This window comes from Ursus maritimus, unplaced genomic scaffold (assembly GCF_017311325.1).
Source record: "Ursus maritimus isolate PB19 unplaced genomic scaffold, ASM1731132v1 scaffold_4, whole genome shotgun sequence".
In the NCBI taxonomy this organism is placed as follows: Eukaryota; Metazoa; Chordata; class Mammalia; order Carnivora; family Ursidae; genus Ursus; species Ursus maritimus.
Window position 1 is genome coordinate 53,175,227 of NW_024426552.1, and position 27,700 is coordinate 53,202,926.

The 27,700-nt window shown below is 34.1% G+C and overlaps 1 protein-coding gene across 1 annotated transcript in view; it reads left to right on the forward strand.

Moving 5' to 3' along the window:
* Positions 1 to 27,700, forward strand: part of DZIP3 (DAZ interacting zinc finger protein 3) — a 97,828-nt gene that overhangs the window by 39,382 nt on the left and 30,746 nt on the right. Inside the window, exons 10-22 of the mRNA XM_008706608.2 lie at positions 458 to 577; positions 2,406 to 2,507; positions 3,878 to 3,970; positions 4,744 to 4,796; positions 12,522 to 12,598; positions 14,279 to 14,896; positions 17,123 to 17,155; positions 18,072 to 18,241; positions 19,023 to 19,067; positions 22,941 to 22,966; positions 25,430 to 25,595; positions 27,019 to 27,114; positions 27,295 to 27,422. Coding sequence (XP_008704830.1) covers positions 458 to 577; positions 2,406 to 2,507; positions 3,878 to 3,970; positions 4,744 to 4,796; positions 12,522 to 12,598; positions 14,279 to 14,896; positions 17,123 to 17,155; positions 18,072 to 18,241; positions 19,023 to 19,067; positions 22,941 to 22,966; positions 25,430 to 25,595; positions 27,019 to 27,114; positions 27,295 to 27,422 — 1,727 coding nt within the window. The remainder of the gene's footprint in view (positions 1 to 457; positions 578 to 2,405; positions 2,508 to 3,877; positions 3,971 to 4,743; positions 4,797 to 12,521; positions 12,599 to 14,278; positions 14,897 to 17,122; positions 17,156 to 18,071; positions 18,242 to 19,022; positions 19,068 to 22,940; positions 22,967 to 25,429; positions 25,596 to 27,018; positions 27,115 to 27,294; positions 27,423 to 27,700) is intronic.

Here is a 27,700-nt window from a genome sequence, read left to right on the forward strand (position 1 = left end):
TGTTTTCTGGGGACCAGTTCTAGCGGACCCTCCTGGGCTCCCAGTGATTTGTTGTCTGCGTGTGTATTTTACATATATATATAGAGAGAGAGAGAGAGAGAGAGAGAAGGAGAGAGAGAGAGAGCAAGTAGTTTTTAATAGGAACATGCCAGGTGCTATGCTATGAGTTAGGATGGTTAAGAGAGGTACAGCTTCAAACATAGACTTTTTTCCTTTCTCCATGTTTATGTTCAGTAAGAAATCCAGTGTTTCTAATTTAGGGCCTTCCCATATATTGTTTACTTTGAATGAAGGAAATATGCTCTGTTACTGTTTTTTAAAAAAAACATACAGTGCCTTCAAAAAGGGAGATAATCAATGGACATATTATTTAAGGTAAATTATGGGAAGCGTTGCTTCCATATTATTAGTCTTGTTACTAATAATTCATAAGATTTTTTTAATTTTTAAAATCTAGGATCTTCTTAATGATTTTATCAAGACAACGGAAAGTAATATAATGAAGCAGACCATTTGCAGTTACCTAGATTGTGAACGATCTTGTGAAGCTGACATTTTAAAGAACACCAATTATAAGGTAATATAATTATTAACTGGGTATTTTTAAAAATGAAATTATGAAATTAAACTTAGAAAAACATTACTGTTACCATGCATCAAAACATTGTTTAAGAAGAGTACTTACTTTAATTAGAGTATGCAGCTAAGAAGTTGAATATCTCAGGGTGCCTGGGTGTCTCAGTTGGTTAAACATCCAGCTGTTTATAAACATTCAGCTCAGGTCATGATCTCAAGGTTGTGAAATCAAAGTCCTGGGTATGGCTCTGCACTCAGCGGGGGGGTCTGCTGGAGATTCTCTCTCTCCCTGTGCCCCTCCCCCTGCTCGAGTGTGCACATGCACTCTCTCCGCCTCTCTCTCTGAGTATCTCTAAGAACTTATATTCATAGTGAGCAGGAATTATATATATATTCTGTGAGTCAATAAAAAATCAGTTTTGCTAGGGATTTTGTAATATTCAAATGTCTCTGTAGTTATAGTTAATGTCCCTGCAGTCATAACAGTAAAATTTATGTAAAATATTCTTAGAAATGTTATAGGTTGAGAATATTAGCATTTTACTAAGGTGAAAGTTGTTACTCTTCAAGAATTCTGTTACTAAGTAAGTGATCCGTATCTGTTGAATGGGTCTTGGGCAAGCAAATGAAACCAGCCTGGATTTGAAGAAACTCAACAAAGTATGTCATATATATAGTTCTCTCTGGATATATCAGAATAAGGCTGTGTGAAATCACAAGATAGGATGAGACGTGATCATCAGTACCAATCTGACACCACTTCGATCATATAATGGAAATCCAGTTGCAAGGCATGATGAGTGAGTGGTGGGGAGAGAAATCCAAAATGTATTCATTAGGATAACACAGGTATTGAGAAGTGGGCTGGGTGAAATGGAGTGCTCAGGGTGGGGGCAAGTTGGGTCTGGTTTAGGTGACGTGGTGATATGGTCCTAAGATTTCCCAGGGAGGCTTCCAGGGTTCCAATCACATGGACAGCATGTAGCATCAGAAGATCCTGGCCACAAAATTTAGATCTTTGTCATCCAAGCAGTTTACCTATTTAAAGGAAGCAGGATTGTAGTTCCCAGGGAGTACATACTGGGAAGGACTAGAAATTTATGCCTTGGAATAATGCAGTAGCTATCTGTCATTAATATTGCAAATCAGGTCTAGCTATTGTTAATAGAGATGCCAGAGGGAAAATGGTATGAAATTGGGGCTAGAGGAAATGAGAAATGTAAAAATGGATGTGAAGAGGGGTAGACAACATGTTCCTCTAAAAAGGTCACTCACCAGATTTCTGATATTTTGTTGTATCAGATCAACAGTATATATATCAGTATATGGAAAATATTACATTGGCTTATTCCAGTTATTGCCTTTTTGTCCTAATGCTTCTGTCTTTAGTGATGTAAAATATGGACTCTGAGAAACAAACTGAGGGTTTCAGAGGGGAGGGGGGTGGGGGAATGGGATAGACTGGTGATGGGTAGTAAGGAGGGCACGTATTGCATGGTGCACTGGGTGTTATACGCAACGAATGAATCATTGAACGTTACATCAGAAACCAGGGATGTACTGTATGGTGACTAACATAATATAATAAAAAAACATTAAAAAAATGGACCTGTAAAAATGACTTACAAAGTTCTTTGATTACCAGTGATCTGTTGATAAATTTTAAATGCCATGTAAAACTCATGTAGTTATAGAATCATTTTGAAAGTCACTTAAGGTGTTCATGTTTAAATAAGTGAATGAATGAATGAGTGAGACTTATGGTAGTATTTTCTATACCTATATGAATTATTATTTCCATATCAACAGCTTGGTTTTGTCTTTTCTAGGGATTTTTTCAGTTAATGTGCAGCAAAAGCTGCTGTGTTTATTTCCATAAAATTTGTTGGAAAAAGTTCAAAAATTTAAAATATCCAGGTGAAAATGATCAGGTATTTGTTTTTCCTTCAGAACTTTACAGCATTTCTTCCTTTATCCATCCCATTTCTTCGTGTTCACATCCTTCTCTGCTTTTTTTTCCTCGCTCTATTTTTCTTTCCCTATTGTCTCTGATGCTTTTCTCCTCATTTGTTCATCATCACCATTTATTAAACACATCTTTGCAAGGGATACTCTGCTAGTTGCTTTGTTTAGTGATTTCTCTCAATTTGTTCCCTTCCTTTTAGTTCATGCTCTTAAAAATAGAAATATTGTTGTGTGTATTCACATAAAGGATGTATAATCAAAGAATATAATTGCTGAACAAAAAAAATGGAAAGGACACATAATTTTAAGGATAGTTTCTATTTTAAGGGATAGAGAACAATAATAATAATAATTTTTATAGTCTTCAATCAAATATTTGTAATTATTTATATTTACCTAAGGTAATATACTAAATTATATTCTTCTGAAAGGAGAAATCCAAAGCCCAATTCTATATTGATTACTTTTTAGTGAGCTAATGGCCATAAGTTAGGTTTATACTGTTTGGTTCTAGAGTGTTTATATTGCGCAGACAACAGAAAATCTTTATAAAGCAATTGTGGCATAATAGAAAAAGGATTGTATATAGAGTTGGGTGATCTGGGTTCAAGTCCAGACTGAGGCATTTACTTTTTTTTTTTTTTTTACATTAGGCTGGTGATTTAACCACTCAGAGACTCGGTTGTCTAAACCATAAAGTGAGAATAGTAATACCTACTTCTTAAGATTTTTGTGAGGATTAATAGATAAAACATGAACTTGCATTGTACACAAAAATCATTGTGTGAAGTGTTATTCTCCTTTTTTTTTTTTAAGTAGCGTGTGAATACTTTTCACTTTCTTTGATTGTTAGGACAATCAATATAGCTCAACCTCAGAAAAAGAAGTACACGAAAACTAAGTAACTTAACTAGGGAAAATAGCAAGTTCAGAGCCAGAGAAAGTCAACATTTTTATTTTTTTTCCCTGGAATCCTCATATATCTGATAGAAATTCAGTATTCTTTTTTACACTTGCTTAATCAGTACATTTCACTTGAAGTTGCTTTCTCTAGGGGTACTGAATACATTTTAGGCTGTTTTTTGGTACTTGAAGACTTTGAAGTAGAAATGATAAGAGAGAAAAGAGTGATCATGCATTTTAAATAGGAAATCCATTGATACATGAAATGGATTATCTTTAAACAACTCTCAAAAGTTTATTCACATCTTTTGTTTTACCATTTAGCAACATCTGCTTTTAACCTTAATCAGATTTGCACATTAGTGATTTTTTTCTATTTTATTGCTTATATTTTTTTCTATTAGTAATTTGTTTTTTCTGTTGATAACTTTAGACCTTTAGTGGGAAAAAATGTTTGAAGGAAGGATGTACAGGTGACATGGTAAGGATGCTGCAATGTGATGTACCTGGAATTGTTAAAATTTTGGTGAGTATCTTTTTCTTATTTTTCTTGCCTTCTCACTGGAATGGTATTTTCTACTTCATACAGATTTGAGAATCATAATAATGGTATTCTAGTCATATTTTTTCTCTTTGATGATGAGTAAGCTCTCTGACCTTTCTATTGCTTTGATTTTTTCAAAGTACAATTTATGTGGTCCTTAAGAATTAAAAAAATTAAAATTAAAAATAAAGACACACACAGAAGGGGAGGGAGGGAGAGAGACAAAGCTGGCAACGGCTGTACCAATGAGGAAAGTCATAAACCAAGAATGATAATCTAATTCTGTGCCATCTAAGGTTAAAAATAATTTCAGACTTTCTGAACTTCTTTTAGTCTGTGAGTATCTTCCCAAAAATATATCTGTAGAACATCACATATTATACCTGTTACATACTCAAATGGTATCCACTTAATTTTTTTTATTTAATGAAATATTTTGTTGAGTTTTCAGTATATAAATAGACCAAAATTAGAAATATGTATTATTTCTTTCTTTACGTATGTATATTTTTGTATTTCAGATTCATCATTTAAATCCTATACTGATATATAGTAGAATTGCTTTTTAAGATCAACTCTAGTTTGTTTGATTAGGATTGCTTATGGCTCACCTTGTTACTTCTGTTTTACTTGTTTTAAAGTCTCTATAGCTTCATTCTCATTGTCTTTTTTCAAATATTAAGGGTAAGAAGTAACACTAAAGAATTTTGAAAATTGAACTACTTTAGGGCTGTTTTTTTTTCCATCACTTGCAGTTTGAAGTTGTGAGAAAGGATGAATATATAACCATTGAAAATTTAGGAGCAAGGTAAGCTTGAAATAAAATATTCTTTTTCCTGAGCATATATATATTTTTCACTTGCTGCTTTTTTCTGTTTCTGTTCACTTGTTGGAGGTCCATTAAGTTTAAAGGTAGTATTAGTTGTATGAAAAAACTGTCTTTGGTTAACATTTATTTCCCCCTCATTCGCCACTTTGTAGACATTTAAATTCTAAAATAAGAGTAAATTTTTGTGGATACTTTTCCCTTAAGTATGAAAATTATCCTTCCCTGAAAACAAAACATATTTTTCTTAAAGTTATTTAAAATTAGGTTGTTAGGATATAAAAACTTTCTCCTAGCTTTCAAAACTCATCCAGGCCAAGGTACAGTATAAGGTGGGAACTCATAGAGGTATAGAACATTATTGCTATTGAAATTAGACATTTCAGTATAAAATGTTCTCCTAATTTATTGATTCTCTTTTCTTCTATTGCAAGTGTAAATGTCTACCATTTTTTAGTCTACCAGGATTATGGCATTGATATCTAAGACATCAGTTTTCCTTCATGAGCTAATGAAAACCCAAGTCTTCATCTCTAGCACAGGTTCCACTTCTTAAATCTAGATCTACTGGTGTACTAAATATCTTCACTTTTATTTTCCAGAAATATCTATTGTTCAGCATAGACTTGCAATCCTTCTTCACAACACTGTTCTGTAACTTTAAGTCCAGTCAATTCAGCTTCCCAAAAATATTGTAAATGCTTTCTTCCTTCTGCCCCTACATTTGCATTAAACTAAATAAAGTTATTATTTCTCACTTGGAATTCTGAAACAGTTTCTATACTGGTCTTTTTGTCTCTAGCCTTACCTTTCTTCACTTCTGTTGTTTATTTACATAGCCATCAAGAACACTTCTGAAAAATGAAAATTGAACTATTTCACTTCTCTGAGGCTTCTCATTGCTCTTAATTTAGTTCAGGCTTCTTAGGTTGGCTCTTCAGACACCTTCGTCCCTGCTGCACTCACTAGTGTCATCTCCCGTCATTCTTTTCTTACTATATATGCACCAATATACCAAGCTTTTTTTAGTCCTTCTGTATGCCATCTATTTGACCTCCAGGCCTTGCTTGGATACTCCTTTGGCTTTGCCTGATTAAAATTTTTGGAAAGCCTTTCTTACATTAGATTAGGTGTTTCTATCACATGTTCCCTTTACTTCTCCCATCAAAAAATTTACTATTGACCCTGGAACAATGTGAGGGTTAGGGGTGCTGACCCTCCCTGCCCCCCCACAGTCAAAAATTTGCATGTAATTTTTGATTCCCCCAAAACTTAACAGGCTACTAACAGCCTGTTGTCGACTGGAAGCCTTACTGATAGCATAAGCAGCCAATTAACACATATTTTGTATATGTATTGTATACTATATTATTAAAGTAAGCTAGAGAAAAGAAAATGTTATTAAGAAAATCATAAGAAAGAGAAAATACATTTACAGTACTATACTGAATTTATTAAAAAAATCATGTATAATTTCAAACCCACGTCCAATTCAAAGGTCAACTGTACTAAGTTTTACTATACTTTCTTGGCTATCTTCTCCATTTGACTGTAACATCCTTGAAGGCAAGCACTTTATCTTGCTTACTAGTATATTCCTAGTGCATAGCATAATGCCATATGGGTGCCTGCATATAGCTGGTACTCAATAAATACATGACAGATGTAGAGGTTCTGAATTCCATTATTCTGCAGTGGGTATGTTACTTTAGTTCTGACAGTCAATTAACTTGAATATGAACTGTGAACTCTTTTCTTGAGGGTGGTGGTTCCAGTCTCAGTTCGGATCTTTTGCCTTCACCTGAGCTGCTTTGAGTCTGTTCCACACATGTGTGGTTCAGCATTCAGAGGTCTGGCTAGAAACAATTGGGGATCTCTTCTCTGACTCTTTCCCTTTTGGGATTCCCCCACTCTTCAGTAGCCATTGTTCCCTGGCTTCAATTTTCTGGTTCCTGCAGTGGAGGAGACTTTTTTTTTTTCCACCAGGATATACCTAGCCCCAGGTTAAAAGCTGTAAGATAGGTGAACTTACTGACATTTCATCCAGCCCTCTCCTCTTTTCCCCTGAGTGTGCACCCTCTCAGCAGAGTTGGTCTTTTCTTTCTACTCTCCAGTGCCTCAGGGAGCTGCTTTTTGTAATTTGCCGACATTTTTTAGTTGTTTTCTGTGGGAGAATCCTCTGGTAACTGGATCTCAGTACCCAAATTGGAAGAGCTACTTCATGGGGTTTTACGAATGAATAAGAGGATGGTTATTTTTTTAACTTTAAAATGCTTTATTGTTATTAAAATATATATAAGGAAACACTCACAAAATATAAATGCAGAGTTTAACAGTTATTATAAAGCAAACACTCTCGTGTCCCCACCCAAGTTAATAGCATTTTGCTAGCCCTCTGGAAGCACTCACTGTTCCCGTCTCCCCCACTCCTCATCTTCTCCTTAGGTAACTGTTGTCCTGAACCTCACAGTTATCCCTTTCTTGCTCTTCTTTATAAAAGTGCCACTTATAAATGCATTTCTAAACACTGAAGTTCTTTTTATAGGTCAGGTTTTTCAAGCTACAGTTTATATACAGTAAAATTAACTCTTGAGAAACAAACATTTAAATGAGTTTCTTTGTATACAGTTGGATAACCACTACCATGATCAAGATACAGAATATTTTGATCTTCCCCAAATTTCCCCCAAATCTCTTTTGTAGTCATTACCCTCTCCCAACCTCTAAACCCGGGTAACCACTTATATGATGTCTGTTCTGATAATGTTGCCTTTTACTGACTCTCCTTTAGTAGGAGAGCCCTTTGCATCTGAACTTTTTCACTTAGCATAATGTTTTTGAGATTCATCTGTGTTATTGCATGTATCGCTAGTTTATTTTTGTCTATGGCTAAGTAGTCTTCCATTGTGTAGCTGTACCACAACTTATTTATTCATTCAACAGTTGATGACATTTGAGTTGTTTCTGGTTTGGGCTATTATGAATAAAGCCACTATAAATATTCACATATATACTCTTTTTATAGACATATGCTTTCATTTCTCTTATGCAAATTCCTAGGAGCAGGAGCACTGAGTCATATGGTATATGTTTAAGGTTAAAGAAACTGCCAAATGGTTTTCAAAGCAGCTGTACATTTTATCATTCTCACCAGCAGTATAGGAGAGTTCTAGTTTCTCTGCAGGTGTGTAATGGTATATTGTGGTTTTAATTTGCATTTGCCTAATGACTAATGAAGTTGAATATCTTTTCATGTGTTTATTTGCCACCCGTGTATCTTCTTTGGTGAATTGTGTGTTCTAATTTTTTGCCCACTTTGATGAATTATGTGTTCTAATTTTTTGCCCACTTTTTTCATTGGATTGTTTGTCTTATTTTGAGTTGTAAGATTTCTTTGTATATTCCAGATACAAGTTCTTTATCTAATATGTATTTTTAAAATATTTTATCCCAGTCCATGGCATGTCTTTTTATTTTCTAAAAGGTATCTTTCAAAAAACACAAATTAATCATTTCAGTGAGGTCTTATATTTCTTTTATTCTTAATGCTTTTTGTGTTTGAAGAAAAATATTTACCTCCAAATCAAAAGATTTTCCCCTATATTTTTTCTAGCAGTTTTTAAAGTTTGAGGTTTTACATTTAGATTTATAATCGTTTTCAAGTTAATTTTTGCATATGGTGTGACATAAGGGTCACGGTTCATTCTGTCGTATCTATATACATATATGCAATATACAGATTATATGTATTGTCCTTCTGAACTCATTTTTGTGTTCCATTCATTTATCTGTCCATTTACCAATACCTCACTATCTTCATTGCTATGGTTTTGTATTATCTTATGAAATTAGGTGGTATGAGTTCAACTTTGTTCTTATTTCTCAAAACCGTTGTTTTTCTGTTCTAGATCCTTTGCTGTTTTATAATAAATCTAAGAAATACCTTATAAAATCTTCCAAATCTTTGCTGGGATTTTGACTGAGATTATGTTGAATCTGTAGGTCAGTTTGGGAATGATTTGCATATTAACAATATTGAGGTTTCCCATCCATGAACATGGACTATAACTTCATTTAATTATATCTTCTTTGATGTCTTACAGGAATGTTGTGTAGTTTTCTGTGTACAGTCTCGTAAATATTTTGTCAGGTTGTCCCTATGTATTTGGTCTTTTATGCTGTTGCAAATGATATTTTTAAAATTTTAATTTCTAGTTATTATATAGAACTGATTTGTATAGACTGAGCATGTATCCTGTGACTTGGTATTTAATGATTCTAATACCATTTTGTAGATTCTTTGAGGTTTTCTACAGATGATCGTATCATCTCTGGCTAAAGACAACTTTGTTTCTTTTTTCCAATTTATTTTTATATTTTTTATATATATTTTTGTATTTTTCCAATTTATATATTTTTATATTTTTCCAATTATATTTTTTGTGTTTATTTTTCTTTACTGCACTGGTTAGGTCCTCTGGTACCGTGTTAAATACAAGTGGTGAGAGTAGACATCATTGCCTTTTTTAGATCTTAATGAGAAGACCACTTTTTTTTTTCCACTTAGTATGTTGTTAGCTGTAGATTATAGTTGACCTTTTTTTAGGTTGAAGAAATTCTTTTGTTTTCCTAGTTTTCTGAAAATTTTGATCATGAATGGGTATTGAATTAATGCTTCTCTGCATGCATTGAGATGATCATATGGTTTTCTTCTTATTCTTTAATTTATTAATATGCTGAATTACATTCATTTATTTTGAAATGATGAGTCAAACTAAGCTTTCCTGGGATAAATAACAGTTGGTCATGATCTGTTTATTTTTTCCATATTGCTGTTTTTTTCTATAATAAGTCTTAAAAATAAAAAATTTTTAAGATTTATTTATTAGCGTGTGTGGGGCGGGGGGCAGAGAGATAGTGGAAGGAGAGAATTTCGAGCAGACTCTCTGCTGAGTGTGGAGCCCAACAGGACTCAGTCCCAGGACCCTGAGATAATGACCTGAGCTGAAATAAAGAGTCGGACATTTAACCGACTGAGCCACCCAGGTGCCCCTTTCCTAGCATTTTAAAGATATAACATTATCTAAGTTTAAGGTGTACAAAATGACGATGTGATACACATATATATTGAGAAATGATTACCTCGGTAAGGTTAGTTAACTGTGTGAGGTGATAGATGTGTTAACATTTTTCATGTGTGTGTGTGATGTGAACTTTTAAGATCGACTTTCTGGGGCACCTGGGTTGCTCCAGGCAGTTAAGCATCAGACTCTTGGTTTTAGTTGGGGTTGTGATCTTGGGGTCATGAGATCAAGGCCCATGTCGGGCTCTGAGCCTAGTGTGGAGTCTGCTGGAAATTCTCTCTCTCTCCCTCTCCCTCTGCACCTCCCCCTGCTCACATGCATGCTCTCTTTCTCTCCCTAGGATAAATCAATAAAATCTTAAAAAAAAAAAAACAAAAAACTACTGTCTTAGCAACTTTCAAGTATACAAACAGTGTTGTTAACTATAGTCACCGCGCTGTACACTGGAATTGGATCCCGTTTGTATCCTTTGACCCCCTTACTCATTTTCCCCACACCTTCATCCCTGGCAACCACCATTCCACTTTCTGTTTTTGTGAGTTTGGGGGTTTTTAGCTCCCACGTATATGTGAAATCATATAGTATTTGACTTTCTCTGTCTGGCTTATTTCACTTAGCATAATGCTCTCCAAATTATCCATAATAGACATTTAGTTTGTTTTCATGTCTTGGCTATTGTAAGTAATAGTGCAGTGAACAATGGGATGTAGATGTCTCTTTAAGCTAGAGATTTCATTTCCTATGGATATATAATATATACCCGAAAGTGGGATTGGTGGATCAATTCTGTTTTTAATTTTTTGAGGACTTTCTGTACTGTTTCCCCTAGTGGCTGTATCAGTTTACATTCCCACCAGCAGTGCACAAGGGTTCCTTTTTCTCCCTATCCTGGCCAGCACTCATCATCTTTTGTGTTTTTGATAATAGCCACTCTTAACAGGTGTGAGGTGATATCTCATTGTAGTTTTGATTTGCATTTTCTGGATGATTAATGATGTTGAGCACCTTTTCATGTACCTGTTAGTCATTTTATATCTGTGGATTAATATTTGCATGGTATATCTGTGCATTTATTTACCTCAACCTGTATATGTCTGTTTTTAAAGAGAGTTTTTATAGACAGCATAGGTCTTGCTTCTTTATATCCAACTTGACAATGTCTGTCTGTTAAATTGGAATGTGTATTCCATATAAATTTGCTGTAATTATTGATATGGTTGAATTCAAATCTATCATCTTCCTGGTTGTTTTCAGTTTTCCCCATCTGTTCCTTGTGTTTTATTTCTTGGGTTTTTTCCTTTCCTTGCTTTCTTCTTTGTGATTGTTCTAAGACTTATGATATACATTTTTAACTTCTTAAAGTCCATTTTCAAATACTATATCACATAGAGTGTATGAACCTTATTATATGTTTCCTTTTCTTCCCATCTTTTGTGCTATTGTTGTCATTTGTTTTATTTATAGATATAAATTCATAATTATATTTATATGTATAATTTAATTTCTTTCTGTTTTGAACTTTATATACATTTAAACACTTAAGCTTTTTATGCTTACCCATACATTGTGTGATACATTCTTATTATAGCTTTTCCGTTTCATTGCTATAATCTTATTGTATGGCTATACTACTTTAATTACAATGGTAGATAAATGGGTTATTTCTGAATTCCGGCTATAAAAAACAGTGCTATGATGAACATGCCTGGACATGTCTCCAAATGTATATGTGCAGAAAGTTTTCCAGAATTTATACCTAGGAGTAGAACTGGTAGGCCATCTGTCCGTATCTTCGGCTTTACTAGATTTTGCTGAACTGTTTCACACAGTGGTTTTACCAATTCACACTCCCACCACCAAATTCCTTTTACTCAGTATCTTCGCCAGTACTTCATACCGTTTGAGTTTAAAATGTTTCTGGTATAGTGGATGGTTGGCAGTGTTATGGTGCTGGAGATAAAACAGTTAACAACAAGCACCACCAAAATCTCTGTCCTCGTTAAACAAACGTTCTGTGGTGGTATTGTCCCATTTTTGTTTTGTTGTGTTTTCTGTGGCAAAGTTTATCTCAGTGCCAAGTCTTTTAAGTTATTCATTTGTTTTATGGCAACATTTACTTAGTGTTTCATCTGTTTAATAAATTTTGCTACTTTTAACCTCATTTTTTTCTAGTTAATTGTATTGCTATTATGCTGGGTTCTTTGTTGCTGCCTTGTTTTTTTCTTTTTTAAGTCACTAGTCATTGAATGAATTGAATTTCCTTGGAATAGTGATTAGTAAGAAGATCTTATGTTGGAGGGGGGTCCAGAAGGAGTTATAGATTTGCTGGGTTTTTCTACAGTGTTTCTGCTGCCATGCCTTTTTACAAATAAGCTAGTCACATGATTTGTTGGGGGGGGGTATGAAGTCTGGCATATCTATTTGTTTCATAATTCCAATGAAAATGACAGTGTGGGGTTGTCATTTTTGGTGGGTTTTGTTTGTTCATTCCCTTTTCTCCTTTGTTTTTAAGTTTTTCCAGGAGAAGGAGGAGATGAAAGTGCTCACTTACTTAGCCATGCTGATGCCAGAAATCTTGACTGACTTTGGTATTAACTGTAACTTAATTTTTTTCTACTTGCAGTTATAAAAAGTTAATGTCTCTGAAAATCACTGATACTGATATAAGACCGAAGATCAGTTTAAAATTTAGTACAAAAGGTACTGTTTTATTCTTCTATTCCTCCTCTTGAAAACTATATTAAAAGTTTTGACTTGCTGTGTAGTGTATCATGCCATTAACAACCATGTGTTTATGTTTGTCATTCACTGAGTTTGGGTTTACACTAAGTAAGCATCACTTGACATAGGCTGGAATTCATGAACAGAAATCAGGTATATGAGTCTTATATTACCTTGGCCTCCTGTGGAGAAGTTTGCTAGGTCTGGTGTGTATAGCTGTGACTACACAATGAGATTGGACTCCAGCAGGTGTTCCCAACAAACGTCTCCTTTCCTGTAGCATTCCCTGTGACTAGAGCTAAAGAGAAGGCATGAAGTTTGGGTTCAAGGCCAAGCAGTCTAAACTTAGGTGCCAGCTGTTTAGGAGTATACTAAGAAATGCCAGCTGCTCGGCACTTGGATACTTTAGGGCTCCTAGTCCCATGGAATATTAGTTTGGTGGCAGTCTTTCTTGCTAGGGGAAAATGAATGTTCTTGATCCCTGCCAGCATCTTATTTGGCCAACGAGAGAAAGCTCCTTGGGTCATTTGCTTGTAACCTTGCTTGCCTCCATAGTGTATGTCAAGTATATCAAACAAGAATATTTATGTTTAAAATTTCTTGAAACATAGAATCGTGAAGGATAAAATAATAAAGCTGCATTTTATGATAAATATATATTTGGATATTCATACAAAAAATATGTCATCATATATCAAGTTCTTATTACTTTCTAATTCACCTCAGTCTACTTTCCTCCTTTGGAAGTGCTGTTAAACCAGAAGAATACCAAGTAGTTCATTCTCATACTTTATTCTATTTCATTGATGAAATATCTTAATAATAAACTTAATGAACTTAATCATTAATTTATTTTTTGAGAGGGTAAGAATCATCATCAGGTCAGTGTGTGTCAAACTTTAATATATATTTAAATCATCTGGTGATTTGTTAAAACATAGGTGCCAATTCAGTAGCTCTGGGTTGGGGGAGGTGGCTGGAGGGATGCTAAGATTCTGCATTTCTGACAGGCTCCCATAGGGATGCCACTGCTGGTCTGCGGACTACACTTTGAGTAGTAAGGCATTAGGTCACTTTATGATTTTGATATATAGTTCTGTATTGTCTAATATGATAGTCACTAGCCATATGCAACTATTTAAAGTAATAAAAATTAGATATAATTCAAATTCAGTTCCGTTGGCAAAAAAGCAGCATTTCCGGTGTTCAGTAGCTAGTAGACCAAATCTAAAACACTTTTATCACAGAAAGTTCTACTGGACGGTGCTGATTAAGATAAAATATAGTTGCTTAAATAAAGTAGAATTAAACACTGGCAGTTATCATTCTTGACAGCCTTCAGAATTTTCAAAGGCCTAATACTTTTTATGCCATTTGAACAATTTACTTGAACAAAACCCTGGATGGTTGAAAGGCTTCTGTGGTGATTAGTCTTTGTGATTATTTTTGCTTGGGAATATATTGTTTTTGTTGGGATTTTTTGACAGCTAGACAGTTAGCAGCATGCCTGTTGAGCGCTGGCTGTGGCAAAGCACCGTATTGTACTTCATTCTTTTGGAATAGTCCCTGTCCTACAGGAGCTTAGGATGTAATACGAGAGACCACATAGAAAAAGAGCATTAATGTGGAATGTTTTGACTTCTCAAAATTCATTTTCAGATGAAATGCCTATCTTCAAACTTGATTATAATTATTTCTATCATCTGCTTCATATAATTATCATTTCTGGTACTGACATTGTCCGGCAAATATTTGATGAGGCTATGCCACCCCCTCTTTTGAAAAAAGAGCTTCTTATACACAAGAATGTGCTGGAACCCTACTACAACCATCTTTGGACCAATCACCCTTTGGGTGGAGCATGGCATCTGCTTTATCCCCCAAACAAGGAACTACCACAGTCCAAACAGTTTGACTTGTACCTCCTCTTAGCTCTCATAAAACATTTGAATGTATTCCCTGCACCCAAAAAAGGCTGGAATATGGAACCACCATCTTCTGATCTCTCTAAGTCTGCAGACATCTTGAGGCTGTGCAAATACAGGGATATCCTCCTTAGTGAGATTTTGATGAATGGTCTCACTGAGTCACAATTCAATTCAATTTGGAAAAAAGTTTCAGATATTCTTCTGCGCCTTGGGATGAAGCAAGAGGATATTGAGAAAGTGAAGGAGAATCCCATTGAGAATATCTCCCTCGATTACCATCAACTATCCATCTACCTAGGCATACCAGTACCAGAAATCATCCAGAGGATGTTATCCTGCTATCAGCAAGGTACAAAATAATTACTTACTTCAGCTGGTAAAATTTCACTGAGTATCTGTCATGTGCCAGACACAGTGCTAAGGGCAGGAGATTCAGTGAGCTCACATTCTTGGGAGGATAGACTCATCAAGAAACTAATAAAAATCATAGTGCTAGAGATGTTCCAGAATACCATAGGAAATCCTACCCTAAGAGAGTCCAGAAAAGCTTTCTGGAGAGTGTAATATTTAAGGAATTCTTAAACGACATGTAAAAGTTAGCTCAGTGAAGAAGATGGAGAAGGACGTTTCAGAAGGAAACAAGAATAAAGGTGTAGAAACACAAAAATATATTGTAATTCAGGAACTAAAAAGTTTTGCCTTATTGAGATCAAAGTAGGGGAAAGTTAAAATACATTCAAGAGGATTTCTCTTGCCATGTTGAGTTTTTGTTTTCAGAAAGGAATTGTTGAAGATTTTTAAGTAAAGGAGTTTTATCACTATTACAAAATTAAGGAAAACCATGGAATACAGGTACTGTGTGTTTCAAGGACACCCTTTTAGATACCAGGGGTATATATTTTCTCCTCCTTTCCAGCAGAACCATGACATTTAGTTTAAAAGTTTGGCAACTATCCATTGGCCATGCCCATGGGTAATTTAAAAAAATCAAATAATGTTTATGTAGGTATCCAAGGTCAGCATTAGCCATTCCCAGACATCGTCTCTTGATATGGGAAAGACTTCATACTTCCTCTCCCACATTCCTGGATAGCTTTTCACTTGTCATCATGGTGAGTGGAGTTCAAGGCATGTCAACATCACTGAAACCCTTACTGTGCTATTCTGGGTGACTTTTCCTGGTCCCAGGTTATTAGTTGTATTACCTAGTGAGCAACTGATGACCACACTGATACTATGTAACTGTACAACTTACCAGGTTTCTAGTAATTGTTGAGCTGGTCCAGATTTTCTTCAGAGATAATTGCTAGGCCCCAGTAACAGTCCTTTTACTAAGGTTCTGGGATACCAATGTGTTTTCCTGCTTAACCTGTAAGAGCTTTCTTTGAGCATAAAAGAAAATGCTGACTTTGATGATATTAGAAAGTCATGCAAGAACCCTTGACTTAAAATAAGGGCTTTTTTTTTTTTTTTACATTTACTTTATTAAGATTTTTAATAACAAATCAGAATAAAGTTAATATTTGGGAAATATTTGAGCACTAAATAAATTCAGTGCATTTCAAGCAGTTCTCACTTAAGTAGACCAAAAAACTTCAAGTCCCTTTAATAGAGGCTTTCCTAGCATCTTATATCTTTCTTAGTGTTATTACAGTTGCTGTTTTCATTTGTTTGATTAGTATCCACTGTTCCCACTAAATCACTGTATAGGTTGTCTTATTTCTTCACCATTCAATATCTAGAGCTTAATAGGGCCTGATGCATTGTAGGTGCTTAATAAATATTAATGGACAAGAGAGAGGGAGGACTGATCAGGATAGTTCATATTGCTAAAAAAATGCTCCAACTTTCAATGGAGGTTTGCTTCATAATTGACTATTATTACTTCATGACCTTAGACTTTTTAAATTGTAAGAATGTGCTACTTGTTTTAAAGTGCTTATGTTCTAGGCATTATCTATTATGAACTATCAAAATTTTGTTTTCTTTTTCTTAAACATGAGTTTTTTTTGTTTTATTTTTTTTATTTTTTTAAAGATTTTATTTATTCATTTGACGGAGAGAGAGAGACAGCCAGCGAGAGAGGGAACACAAGCAGGGGGAATGGGGGAGGAAGAAGCAGGCTCCCAGCAGAGGAGCCGGATGCGGGGCTCAATCCCAGGACTCTGGGATCACGACCTGAGCCGAAGGCAGACGCTTAACCGCTGTGCCACCCAGGTGCCCCTTCAACAACAAATGTTTTATTTATTTATTTTTAAAAGATTTTATTTATTTTAGAGATAGAGAGAGCGTGTGCACAAGGCGTGTGCACAGCGTGTGCACAGGCAGACATTTAACGACTGAGCCACCCAGGTGCCCCTAAACATGAGTTTATAACCTTTATGTTATAATCTAAAGATTATGCCTTGTTGCCCTGTTTAAACTGGATTCATGAGTGAAGCTGGTTGTTTTTACAGTTAATTATAAAATTAATTAGTGCACTATAAAAATCTTCTGGCTTTTCTTAGTCCCAGTCAGATATTTTTTGGTTGTATTTGCAATTGTACATCTTAAACTTTTTCTTTATGTATCATAGGAATTGCTCTACAGTCAATAACGGGCAGTCAACGTAAGTATGTTTAAAAACAAAATGCCTAGGTGACCTTTCAACTTGGGATAGCTAGGGGATACTTACAGGCATTTTATTTGGTCAGATAAACCATATGATAAACTATAATTATTTGTTATAAGCTTGGAAAATCATGTGGTCAAATTCCTACTGGTCAGCTGAATGTAGTATGAGCCTTTTTACTCTGCTTTGGTCTTAGTGCATGTGCTCCAGGATTTATCCAAGCATAGTTTGTTAACTTTTTAACACATTGGACCCTTCAACAGGCAGAAATGTCTGCCTGCTTGCTCTACCTGCTCATGTATGCTACTCTTTAGCTTATGTAGCTTTTATGTGGTTAACTCTCCAGTGTTAAACTATATACTCTTTTTGCCTGGTAGTGAATTGCTGATTTTTTTAATTTCCATTTTGGTGCTCTTGGGTTTTTTGTTTGTTTGTTTGTTTGTTTTAATGCAATTCATATTGTGCAAGTAAAATTATACATACGAAAACAACACCATGGGTTTTGTTTGGAGTAAAATTATACTTAATAAAAATGTTTAAGTTAGAAATAAAAAATGTTCATTATCCTAAAATTATACTAGTTTCAGTATTAATAGGGTCAATGTCAGGATCCTCAAAAACTTTGTATTTAGAGTCAACTTAAGTTCTAGAATATCTAATATTTAGAGTCTACTTAAGATAACAGTTATCTTAGCATTTGGGCTTATACTGATTGGTTCTAGGCTAGTATCTGTACCTGTTTGGTCATTGATAAATGGGCATTTCATTTTCATCTAGTGATGGAACAGAGTTAGATGTCTTCTATTTCTGTTCCTGGGATGGTGTTTTTTGTGGGGGGAGGATTTGTTTATAATAGTGATGAGGCTAAAACTGTATGCATCCCAATCTTGAGTGTTTTGTTCTTAACATTTAGGAATTGAAATAGAAGAGTTACAGAATGAGGAAGAAGAACTAAGTCCACCCCTCATGGAGTACAATATAAATGTGAAATCAAACCCTGAAATACAGTTAGCAGAAATGAATAAAGATGGAGCATCGATACCCAGTGAATCTTCAACAGAATCTATTAAAGATCTCCAGGAAGTATAAGCTCTCATTAATATTTAAATTAAAACTTAATCAGGGCCTTTAGTTTGTTGCATGTGCTGTACTTAGAGCATCCCAGACGATCTTAGTTTATCATAGTGTTTACATAGAGCTTGAACTGGAATGGTTCCTCCCCTAGTACTTATTCCAAAATCTTTCCTGCCTTAACCTTTTATTTTGCCAGCATTTACTGAACACTTGTTATGTGCCAGCCACTATGCTAGATTTCTGAACATGTTTCTTCATCCTGAGTGATGGGAGTGGAAGTAGGAACTTAATAGAAAGTAGAAGAAAGCACAACGGGGAATAGAAGAGGAGAGAAAGAAGAAAACAGGGATATTTCAATGCCATTTGCACAGGGGTAGAATTAAAATCTTGCAGAATGGAATCTCTGTATTTCTTTAACAGATATTATATGGTCACTAAATTACTCCCAGACTTAATTTTTCCTCTTATGGACTTGAATATGTTGAGTTTTTTAAAGTCTCTTCCTCCTTTTATGCTTATGCATGCACATGTGTAAATGAGGATCTGTGAGCTTTTTTCTATAGTCTATTTATTGATAGGTTATTCCTTTATAGATCAGTGATTTCTCAAGAGCAGAAGACTGAGATTAAAATCAAAGTGAAAATGAAAATAATTTTTTGTAGAATCTAGGAAGAAAATGTGATGTATGATATTAGAAGATAAAAGATTTCAGTGGTTAGAGGAAATATATTTTGCAAAATAACTTATTGTGCAGTTTGAATTGCATATTAAGTGATTTATTTCTTGTCAGGTTAAGAGTAAACCAAAGAAAAAGAAAAAGACTAAGAATAAAAAGGTAAGTGACTGTATTAGCATTATAATAGACGGATGTCTAATTATAAACACTTAGATTTAATACATGGATTCACTGTTAGAACTTAAAATTAGTTTAAGTAGACATATAGCATAAATGACTTACAAATGTCAATAGTTTATTGAATATGTGGCTTATAGAGAAGTCTATATATATTAGATCATGAATGATTTAAACTCACGGTGTGTCCTACTTCACTTCCCTAAATGATTATACATTTAAATATACAAATGAGAAACTGAAGTAGTTATTTGGAAATTTCATTAATTTTTGCATACCACTGTCATTTAAAAAATGCCTACTCAGTGTTTGAAAAACAGCTTCTCATCATATTTCTAGTGATATATTTAGAAGCATTTTTCAAAACCTTAAGAAATCTTGATTTTCTTCTTTGTGTCCAAGACTCTGACAACAATGCAAGACTGTACAAAAACGGTACAATTTCAAGAAGCTTCATTCATGCCTTTTGTTTTGCCAGTTACAAAATAAACAACTTCTTGTTACGTCTATAACAGTTTTAGCAAAAAGTCTCTTAATTGCTTGGAAAATTACAAAGGAAAGTTGAGTCTTGTTTTGTTTTTGACTTAATTTTTTATTTAACTAAGACTGTATTTCTGGAGCAATTTTGTTGTTGTTGTTCAGGGAAAAATTAAAGGGAAGGTACAGAGATTTTCCATATATCTCTGGTCCCCACACATCAATAGCTTCCCCCATTATCAACAACCCCAGCAGAGTGGTACATTTGTTACGGTAGGTTAACCTACGTTGATATATCATAATCACCCAAAGTTCATTTACATTTTGATTTACTCTTGATGTTCATAGATTCCTATGGATTTGGACTCAAGAGGTTTTTTTGTTTTTAATCAAGCATAGAGCTAACCATTATGCTTTGCAAACTTTATGGTGGAAAAAAAAAGTGTTATTTTCTGGCCTGGAACATATACTTAAAATCTAGATGTACTCTGTAGATTTTATTATAAACTCAGAATATTTGCCCAACTACAATCTGGTAAGCCCATGTTATCTAGTCTTTTGAAAGTATACACAAATTTTAATCATAAATGAAATTTAATACAATGAAGGGAAAGTTACAAAAAACTTAGGTGAAGGATAAAATAAAGGTTATTTATGCTCTGATAAATAAAATATCAATATCATTTTCATATTTATCATAACCATCATTTATTCTAACTTACCATTTCATCCAAAAGTTATTTTGAAAATTGTTATATTTTTAAAAGACTTGAATAAGACTTACTTTTAGGCAATTCTTGTATGACAAAACACAACCTGGTCCATTATTTTAGCTAATATTTTTAAATTTTTGCCAAAACATTAGTAAATCTCAGGTCTAATACTATATAAAGCTGGCCAAGTAAATCCACAGCTGTCACACCAAAGGTATATAGTTTGTCTCTTCCAAAAAAATGAAAATATGTTTACTCAGATTCTCAATTTTAGTTAAATGGAAAGTCCCACTTTTATGTCAAATTGAAATTAAACAGGGAATAAACACAACTGAAAATAAATGTAAACACAGCTCAAGACTTCATATGCTAGTAATATTGAAAATGTCTTATTAAATGTCAGGAAGCTTTTTGTTATTGTTTATAACAACCTAAGTTTTTTTTCCAATTTATTTTATTAGAAGAAGTTGAGATACTTTGAAGATAATTTTATATAGATAAGATTTGGACATTAGAAGAGAGATCTTATATCTTTTTTATCTAAATTTTAAAGTTATAGGACCTAAAAATGCTGAAATTTTTGCATATGACTATTTCACATGTAATAGTCCTATTAATATACTTTGTTATTGTAGGTACAAAGAATTGTCTAGTTAAAATGTAAGCAACCAGTTGTAAAAAGCTAAGTCAATCACGTTTTCTAATCAGGAGTTTTCCTCATGAAAATTCTAGCATACAGAAATTAGCTTGTGTTATACAGAACAACATCAAAGTCCCTATTAATGAAGTTGTGTCTTCTCTTAATGATTTGTTTTGCAATATCTCTACCTAACACTAGTTGAATTCCTACAAACATCTACCAGGGACTCTGGAAGAATATGGTAAAGTAAAATTTGTGTAGCAAATAGAGGGGACAGTACAGACGACTACTAAATAGTATATAGAGAGGCTTTGTAGTTACTCTTTCTTCAGTTAGGAATTTCATATTTAGCTTCTAATATATCCAAATTATAAATAACTCTTTTGGGAGTTAATTAGATCCTCCTTCCCACTCCCACCTCCCACCCAGGGGAATTAAGGGTTAAGAATAGAAAAGGGAGGTAAAGCAGATGGTAGAAGAATAGAAGGCTTTGTGATGAAGCCTTTGGAAAAGAAAGAAACATGGCAGGAAATAAATCTAGCCCTTCAAACTGGGTGTGCTCTCCACAGAAGGGAAGTTGCTAAGATGCATGTAGAACAATGCTTGCATTGACAAAAAGTTGTCATGGGAGGAGCAAAAAAGTTTCAGAAACTATTTCAGCTGTACTAGGTGTTCATTATGAACAACCAGATGTCTTTCCATTCACTTATTCAGGTACACTGGAACCAAGGTGTAGGAGTTAATAATTTCTAAATTGTAGAATCAAATAGGCCCTGGACATTGATCAGACACTAAAATGCAACAATCCTCTTAGTATACAGACATAAAGCAAAACAAATTTGTAAGTACATCATGGAATCTGTGGGGAAGAAGACCCTGAAGTTTCTTGTAAATAAGAGGTGGTAGTAGAAATTAATACTCTAATTTATATAAAAGTAATTAATACTATTAATAGAAAGGTAATGTGTAAGAGTAGTTAATACTCTTAATTAGCGTGTGTTGAGTGTCATTAATGTTACCTTTATATGTAGTATGTTGCTTTTATAGCTTTACTTAAATGACCTTAAAATTTAGGGTTTTTTTTTTTTTTAACATTTCCTTCTAATTGTGATCTCCCTAACACTTCTTTTTCTATAAGATTTTAATACATCAGTCTGCTTTTACCTTATGTGTAGATTTTCAAGAACTCTTGTAGTTAGTATAGTATTCCATAAAGGAGAATTACACAACTCTGTCCCAAGATTACCAGCAGGTACAAACTCAGCCCCATTACTTATTTCCAATACCTGAATCAATAATTTTTAAGTTGTCTCATGACTCAGTGGTAGATTACAAAATCAATTCATTGGGTCACAACTACCATTTTATAAAATAAATAGAATTAGTAGGAATAAAAAAAGCTTCAGAATTCATTACATAGTATCTTAGTTCAGGCAGCTATAACAAACTACCATGGACTGGGTGGTTTAAGCAGCATTTATTTATTTTTCCACAGTTTTAGAGGCTGGGAAGTCCAAAATAAGGTGCCAGCAGATTTGGTGTCCGGAGAGGGCCCTCTTAGCTTGCAGATGGCTAACATTCTGCTGTATCATTACACGGTGGAGAGAAAGAGGGCACACACAAGAGCAAGAGATCTAGCATTGGGGTCTCTTCTTTTAAGGGCGCTAATTCCATCATGAGGACTTCATAGCATCATCTAAACCTAATTACTTTCCAGTGGACCTAACTGCAGTTACCATCACATTGGGGATTAGGGTTTCAGCATATGAATTTGGGAGAGGCACAAACATGCAGTCCATAACACATATACTATGGGTAAAGTTTATTTAGTGGAACTTAAATTTCAGTTTTATACATATAGATAAAGATCCATATATAAGTGCATTTACGTCATGATGTTAAATGTATTTTTTATTTTTATTGTGGTCAAAAAAGTTTGAGAAACACTGATCTAAATGCAGTCACATCACTATGCTGTACTGACATAGTTGATACAGATTACTAATTCTTGATGCTGTTTTTCAGAATAAGGAATCAAAAGAAGAACAAGCGTAAGTATTTATTTAATTTTTATATTTTTCTATTTTCAAAGTGTGCTTTGCCAGTATGACACAGCCTTGCCTTGGAAAGTGTTCTAAAAGAAGAAAGTACAATCCCTTGTCTTAATAAATTGTCACTTTTTAACAAAGTGATAAAAAGTTAAATTATCATTTTACTTTGGGAGGTTAGAATCTCTCACCGTTTTTATAGATGGCTACTCAAGAGTCACCCAGTACTGACTGCTTTTTTATTCAAAGACTAATTTGGATTCAAAGACTAAGCACAAAATCTTTTAAAATATACCCTAAATTGTGATTAGCCAAATCTAAATTTAAGTAAGATTTAACCTTAAAGAGCAGATCATTGTTTGTCCTAGTGACCTCTTTTACAAAAGAGTTTGTTTTCATTTGGTTTGTTTAACCCACAGCTTGTTGTTGTTGTTGTTAATCCCATTTGTTAACTGTGAATTTTGAACCTTTACTGGTAACCTTTTAATGCCTGAAGATCACTGTTACAAACTATGTGAGTGATGACAGTGCCGTAGAGGATGGAAGTAGGGGAGACTGTAATGAAGAGATTCATTATACCCACCAAAAAGTTTAATTGAAAATCGTAACTTTAGAGAACTCACTGTGAGGACATAAATTATTAAGATATCTTTAAAATGGTAGCAAGAACATATTTTAACTTTAAAGCCATCACTTGTAGTTGATATTTTCTCACTGGTAATGGCATGATCTACTTGGTAAGTAAATGTTCATCATCCAAGATGAGTTTTCATGTTCTCTTTAAACAAGTTGAGCAAAACAATACTAGAGCAATGGTTTTTTGTTTTTTGCTTTTTTCAAGCCAGGTCTAAGTGCCATAAAAATAACTTACTAAAGAGTAAAACAGTGCAGTCAGTCATTTTGCTTATTTTTACTTACAGTGTAGACCCAGACCTGGATGATCATCAAATTACCCAGGAACCTTTGTTTTCACATGAGAATTTTCAAATACGCATAAAAAGAGCATAATATACGTCTACATTAATATATGTAACTGTCATCCTGATTCAGCAATTACACTGTTTTTCCACATTTGCTTCATTCTTCCTTTAACATTTTGTTCTTTTTTGAAGTGTTTTCAATCCTAAATTTCATGTAATTTTACCTCTCCATGCTTCAGTTTGCATCTCTTACTGATATGAACATGTTCCTATATTTTCACAATGCTATTATTTAAACTTTAGAAATTTAGGAATAGGGAATCCCTGGGTGGCTCAGTCGGTTAAGCGGCTGCCTTTGGCTCAGGTCTTGATCCCAGGGTCCTGGGATTGAGCCCTGCATCCGGGCTTCTTGCCACTCCACCTCTCTTTCTCTGATAAATAAATAAAATCTTAAAAAAAAAAGTTATAGGAATAATCTTCTGGAGCTTTTCAAAAATACAAATTCTTCTATATATTTACAGTTGTCAGGGTACCTGCAAAAATAATAATTTTAAAAAGCTCTTCGGATAATTTGGAAAATTAATTGGGTTTGGGAACCAGTGGTCTACACAAGCAATTGATTTCATTGAACTTTCCGAAATGGTTTAGTCATTCTAGAATACCTTAGTGATAACTAATGTATTTATAGCGTTTTACGGGTTACTCTGCAAGCATTAGATGCCATTGTTTTCTAGGTCTCAGTGACTAAAAGAAGTAATAATGCATCCTAGAGTTATCTGTTTTCTTTCTATTCACTAAGTCATTTATGTCACATTACAAGTAAAAGTACTATTTCTTGTTACCATTTAATGAGATTAAGAAGGAAATTTATAAATAGTAGACCAATTTGAAAGGATAGTAGCATGCATTTAAATTTTTAGACATAGGTATAGAAATGAGTTAATTGTCATTGCACTTACAGTATTTTCATTCTTTTTTTAGTGGTTTTCTGGTTACTGAAATCCATGTTATTGCAGTTTCTTTTTTTTTAAGTTCTATTACCAAAGAAACCTCCATTTTTAAATCTCCTTTATGTTGCTATTTACAGCCCTCTATCTTTACAGCCCTCTCTCTAAATGTACACTGGACCTAAGCAGTGAAATTGATTAAACCAACCTACTTGTTAAGAATGCTGGAATGATAAAATAATATAGCAGATGTGGAAATGCTTGTCAGTATTTCCCAAAGTATTATTTCCCTAAAAGTAACTGGTGTTAATAATTATAATTTGAAAAATGAACTCCATGGTCTCATAAGTCTTGAAAACACTAGGATGAACAGAATAGGTACCTCGATTGAGCACTAGCTCAAATATGCTAAATAAATTCATTATGAATCATCAAGAGAAATACACAATATGAACACTGTCTAAACTTTCTTTGGCCATGAACTCTTCTGATGCTGAACATTTCATGAGACCAATACAGTATTAATTTGGGAAGCAATGGCTTAGATGAAAAACACTCAACCATTATAAAAGATTACATTGATTATGTCACTACTATAGCCCCAGTATGATAGGAAAGGAAGAGCAGTTGAAGAAAGAGCAAGCAAATCTACACCCAGTCAGTGGATTTATGAAAGATGATGCAAGTGATATTCAAGAGGATTCTGCATCTGAAGACAAGTTCTATAGCCTGGATGAATTGCATATTCTGGACATGATAGAGCAGGTAAGCCTGATAAGAGAGGGTACAGCCCTGCCTCCCTTCTTCCAGAAACAGTTGTTAACTGTTTTTCCCATGACTCTTTGAACAGCGTGTTAGCCTAGTGGTCTGTGCTGTGTTTGTAAGGAGCAAAAAAAAACAAGAAAGGGGAGGAAAGAACCTTAGGAGCTGAAACTTTTCACTTTAGCCCTCAAACCATTTCCTGGCTTTAACTATTAGGCAGTGTTGATTACAAATGCATTCCTTGTGAAAGGTTTTCAAATACCACAAGGGGAAAAAAAACTTGGCTTAATCCTATTGATTTAATTTTGAGAAAAATAGTTTTGTAAAACAAAGATACTTTCATTTTTAAAAAATTAAGCTGGTTGTAGAATTGACATGTCTACAAAAATATTAATGTACAACAGTGGTTTTTGGTTTTGTTTTTTTTTTCCTTTGGTTCCTTTCCTAGTAGTAGTCACTGCTGGGAATGATGTACCTATATGTGACAGTACACGTGAACATGGTTTAAGTACTCAATAGAACACTAAATCAGGCAAAGCATATGACTCTTTTTTTTTTTAATCACTTGATTTAAATGAGAATTCCATACTAAGGTAATTTAATGATAATTTTATGATAAGGTAATTTAATGATAACCTGTTCCATAGTATGTAGGAATATTGATTGTCTAACAGAACATTTAGTAAAAATGATTCCCTGGCTGATAATTGTCATATCTCCTTTTCCCTTTCCAGTTATAATAATGTAATATATGTATTTTAACTGAAATGACATATTCTTAGCTTTGGATGTCAGACTGAAGTTTAAATACAGGGCCTTTGGTTTTCATTCAAAGGCTATGAAAGCTCCAAAATACAATAAAAATCTGGCACACATTTTAGAAAATGTTTATGCCCTCATTTATTCAAAAAACATTTAGCACTTGCCTTTAGTCAAGAGCTAAGCTAAGACATGGTCCCTGTGATCATAGTGTTTACAGTCCAGTGGAGAAGTTGAATATTATGCTAAGGTGGTACTAAGTAATAATTAAGTGTTTGGGCACTTAAGACTGCCTGACTTAGAATTCAGTCTTCTCCACTTTCTGTGTAACCTTGGGTAAGAACTCAGTTTTATCATTTCTAAAATGGGAATAATAAGTGCCTATCTCATACGGTTTTTATGACAATAAAGGCATGACCGAAAAAAAGCTTAAAAATATGGCAAGCATGCAGGTACTGTTATCCAGAAGTAGCAGCAGTAGACAAGTAACTGTGGGATTGTGTAGTGAACGCTGTAATTGGGAGAGGTGGGTTTATCAGAGAAGTGGTGTTTGCATTGAGACATAAAGCATGAATAGGAGTAAGATGACAACTTTAAATCCCCTTTAACTGAAGAATTAGTGTTTTTTAGGAGAAAATAAGGCATACATATTCCATTTGCTCATTAGGGCTCAACCAGCAAAGTAACTGCAGAATATGGAGAAACTGAGAAGGAAAAGCTTGCTCGGCAGCGGCAGCTTTATAAATTGCACTATCAATGTGAAGTAAGTATTTTTGTCATTCTACCTGAAGCCAGTCAGAAGTAGTTGAAATGTTCAATTTAATGGTAGTTTCTTTTTATTGTTTAAAGTACCCATTTTTTTTTTAAATACGTGTTGTTTTTTTTTTAAATATATGGTGACTTGAACAGAAATAACTATGAAGTAATATTTTTCATTGATCAGGATTTCAAAAGACAGTTGAAAACAGTGACTTTTCGGTGGCAAGAAAACCAAATGCAGATTAAGAAGAAAGACAAAATCATTGCTTCTCTGAACCAACAAGTGGCTTTTGGAATCAATAAGGTTTCCAAGTAAGTGCAAATCTGTTGATAACGGGAAAATCTGGATTTGCTCTGTAATACACGATCTTTAAAAGATAATCCCTGTGTAGCCACTAGGTGGCATTGTGACTACACATTAGGAACTGCCGAGAACAGGCCTGCACTTGCTTAAAAACCAACTATACTTTTGCCTTGCCAGCTGGATGGAGAAATAAGCAAGTGCTCACTCTATATATCAAGCTTTACATGTATTGGCTGAACAAGTGTGATTATAATAGAATTACATAGAATTACATGAGAAAGATAAT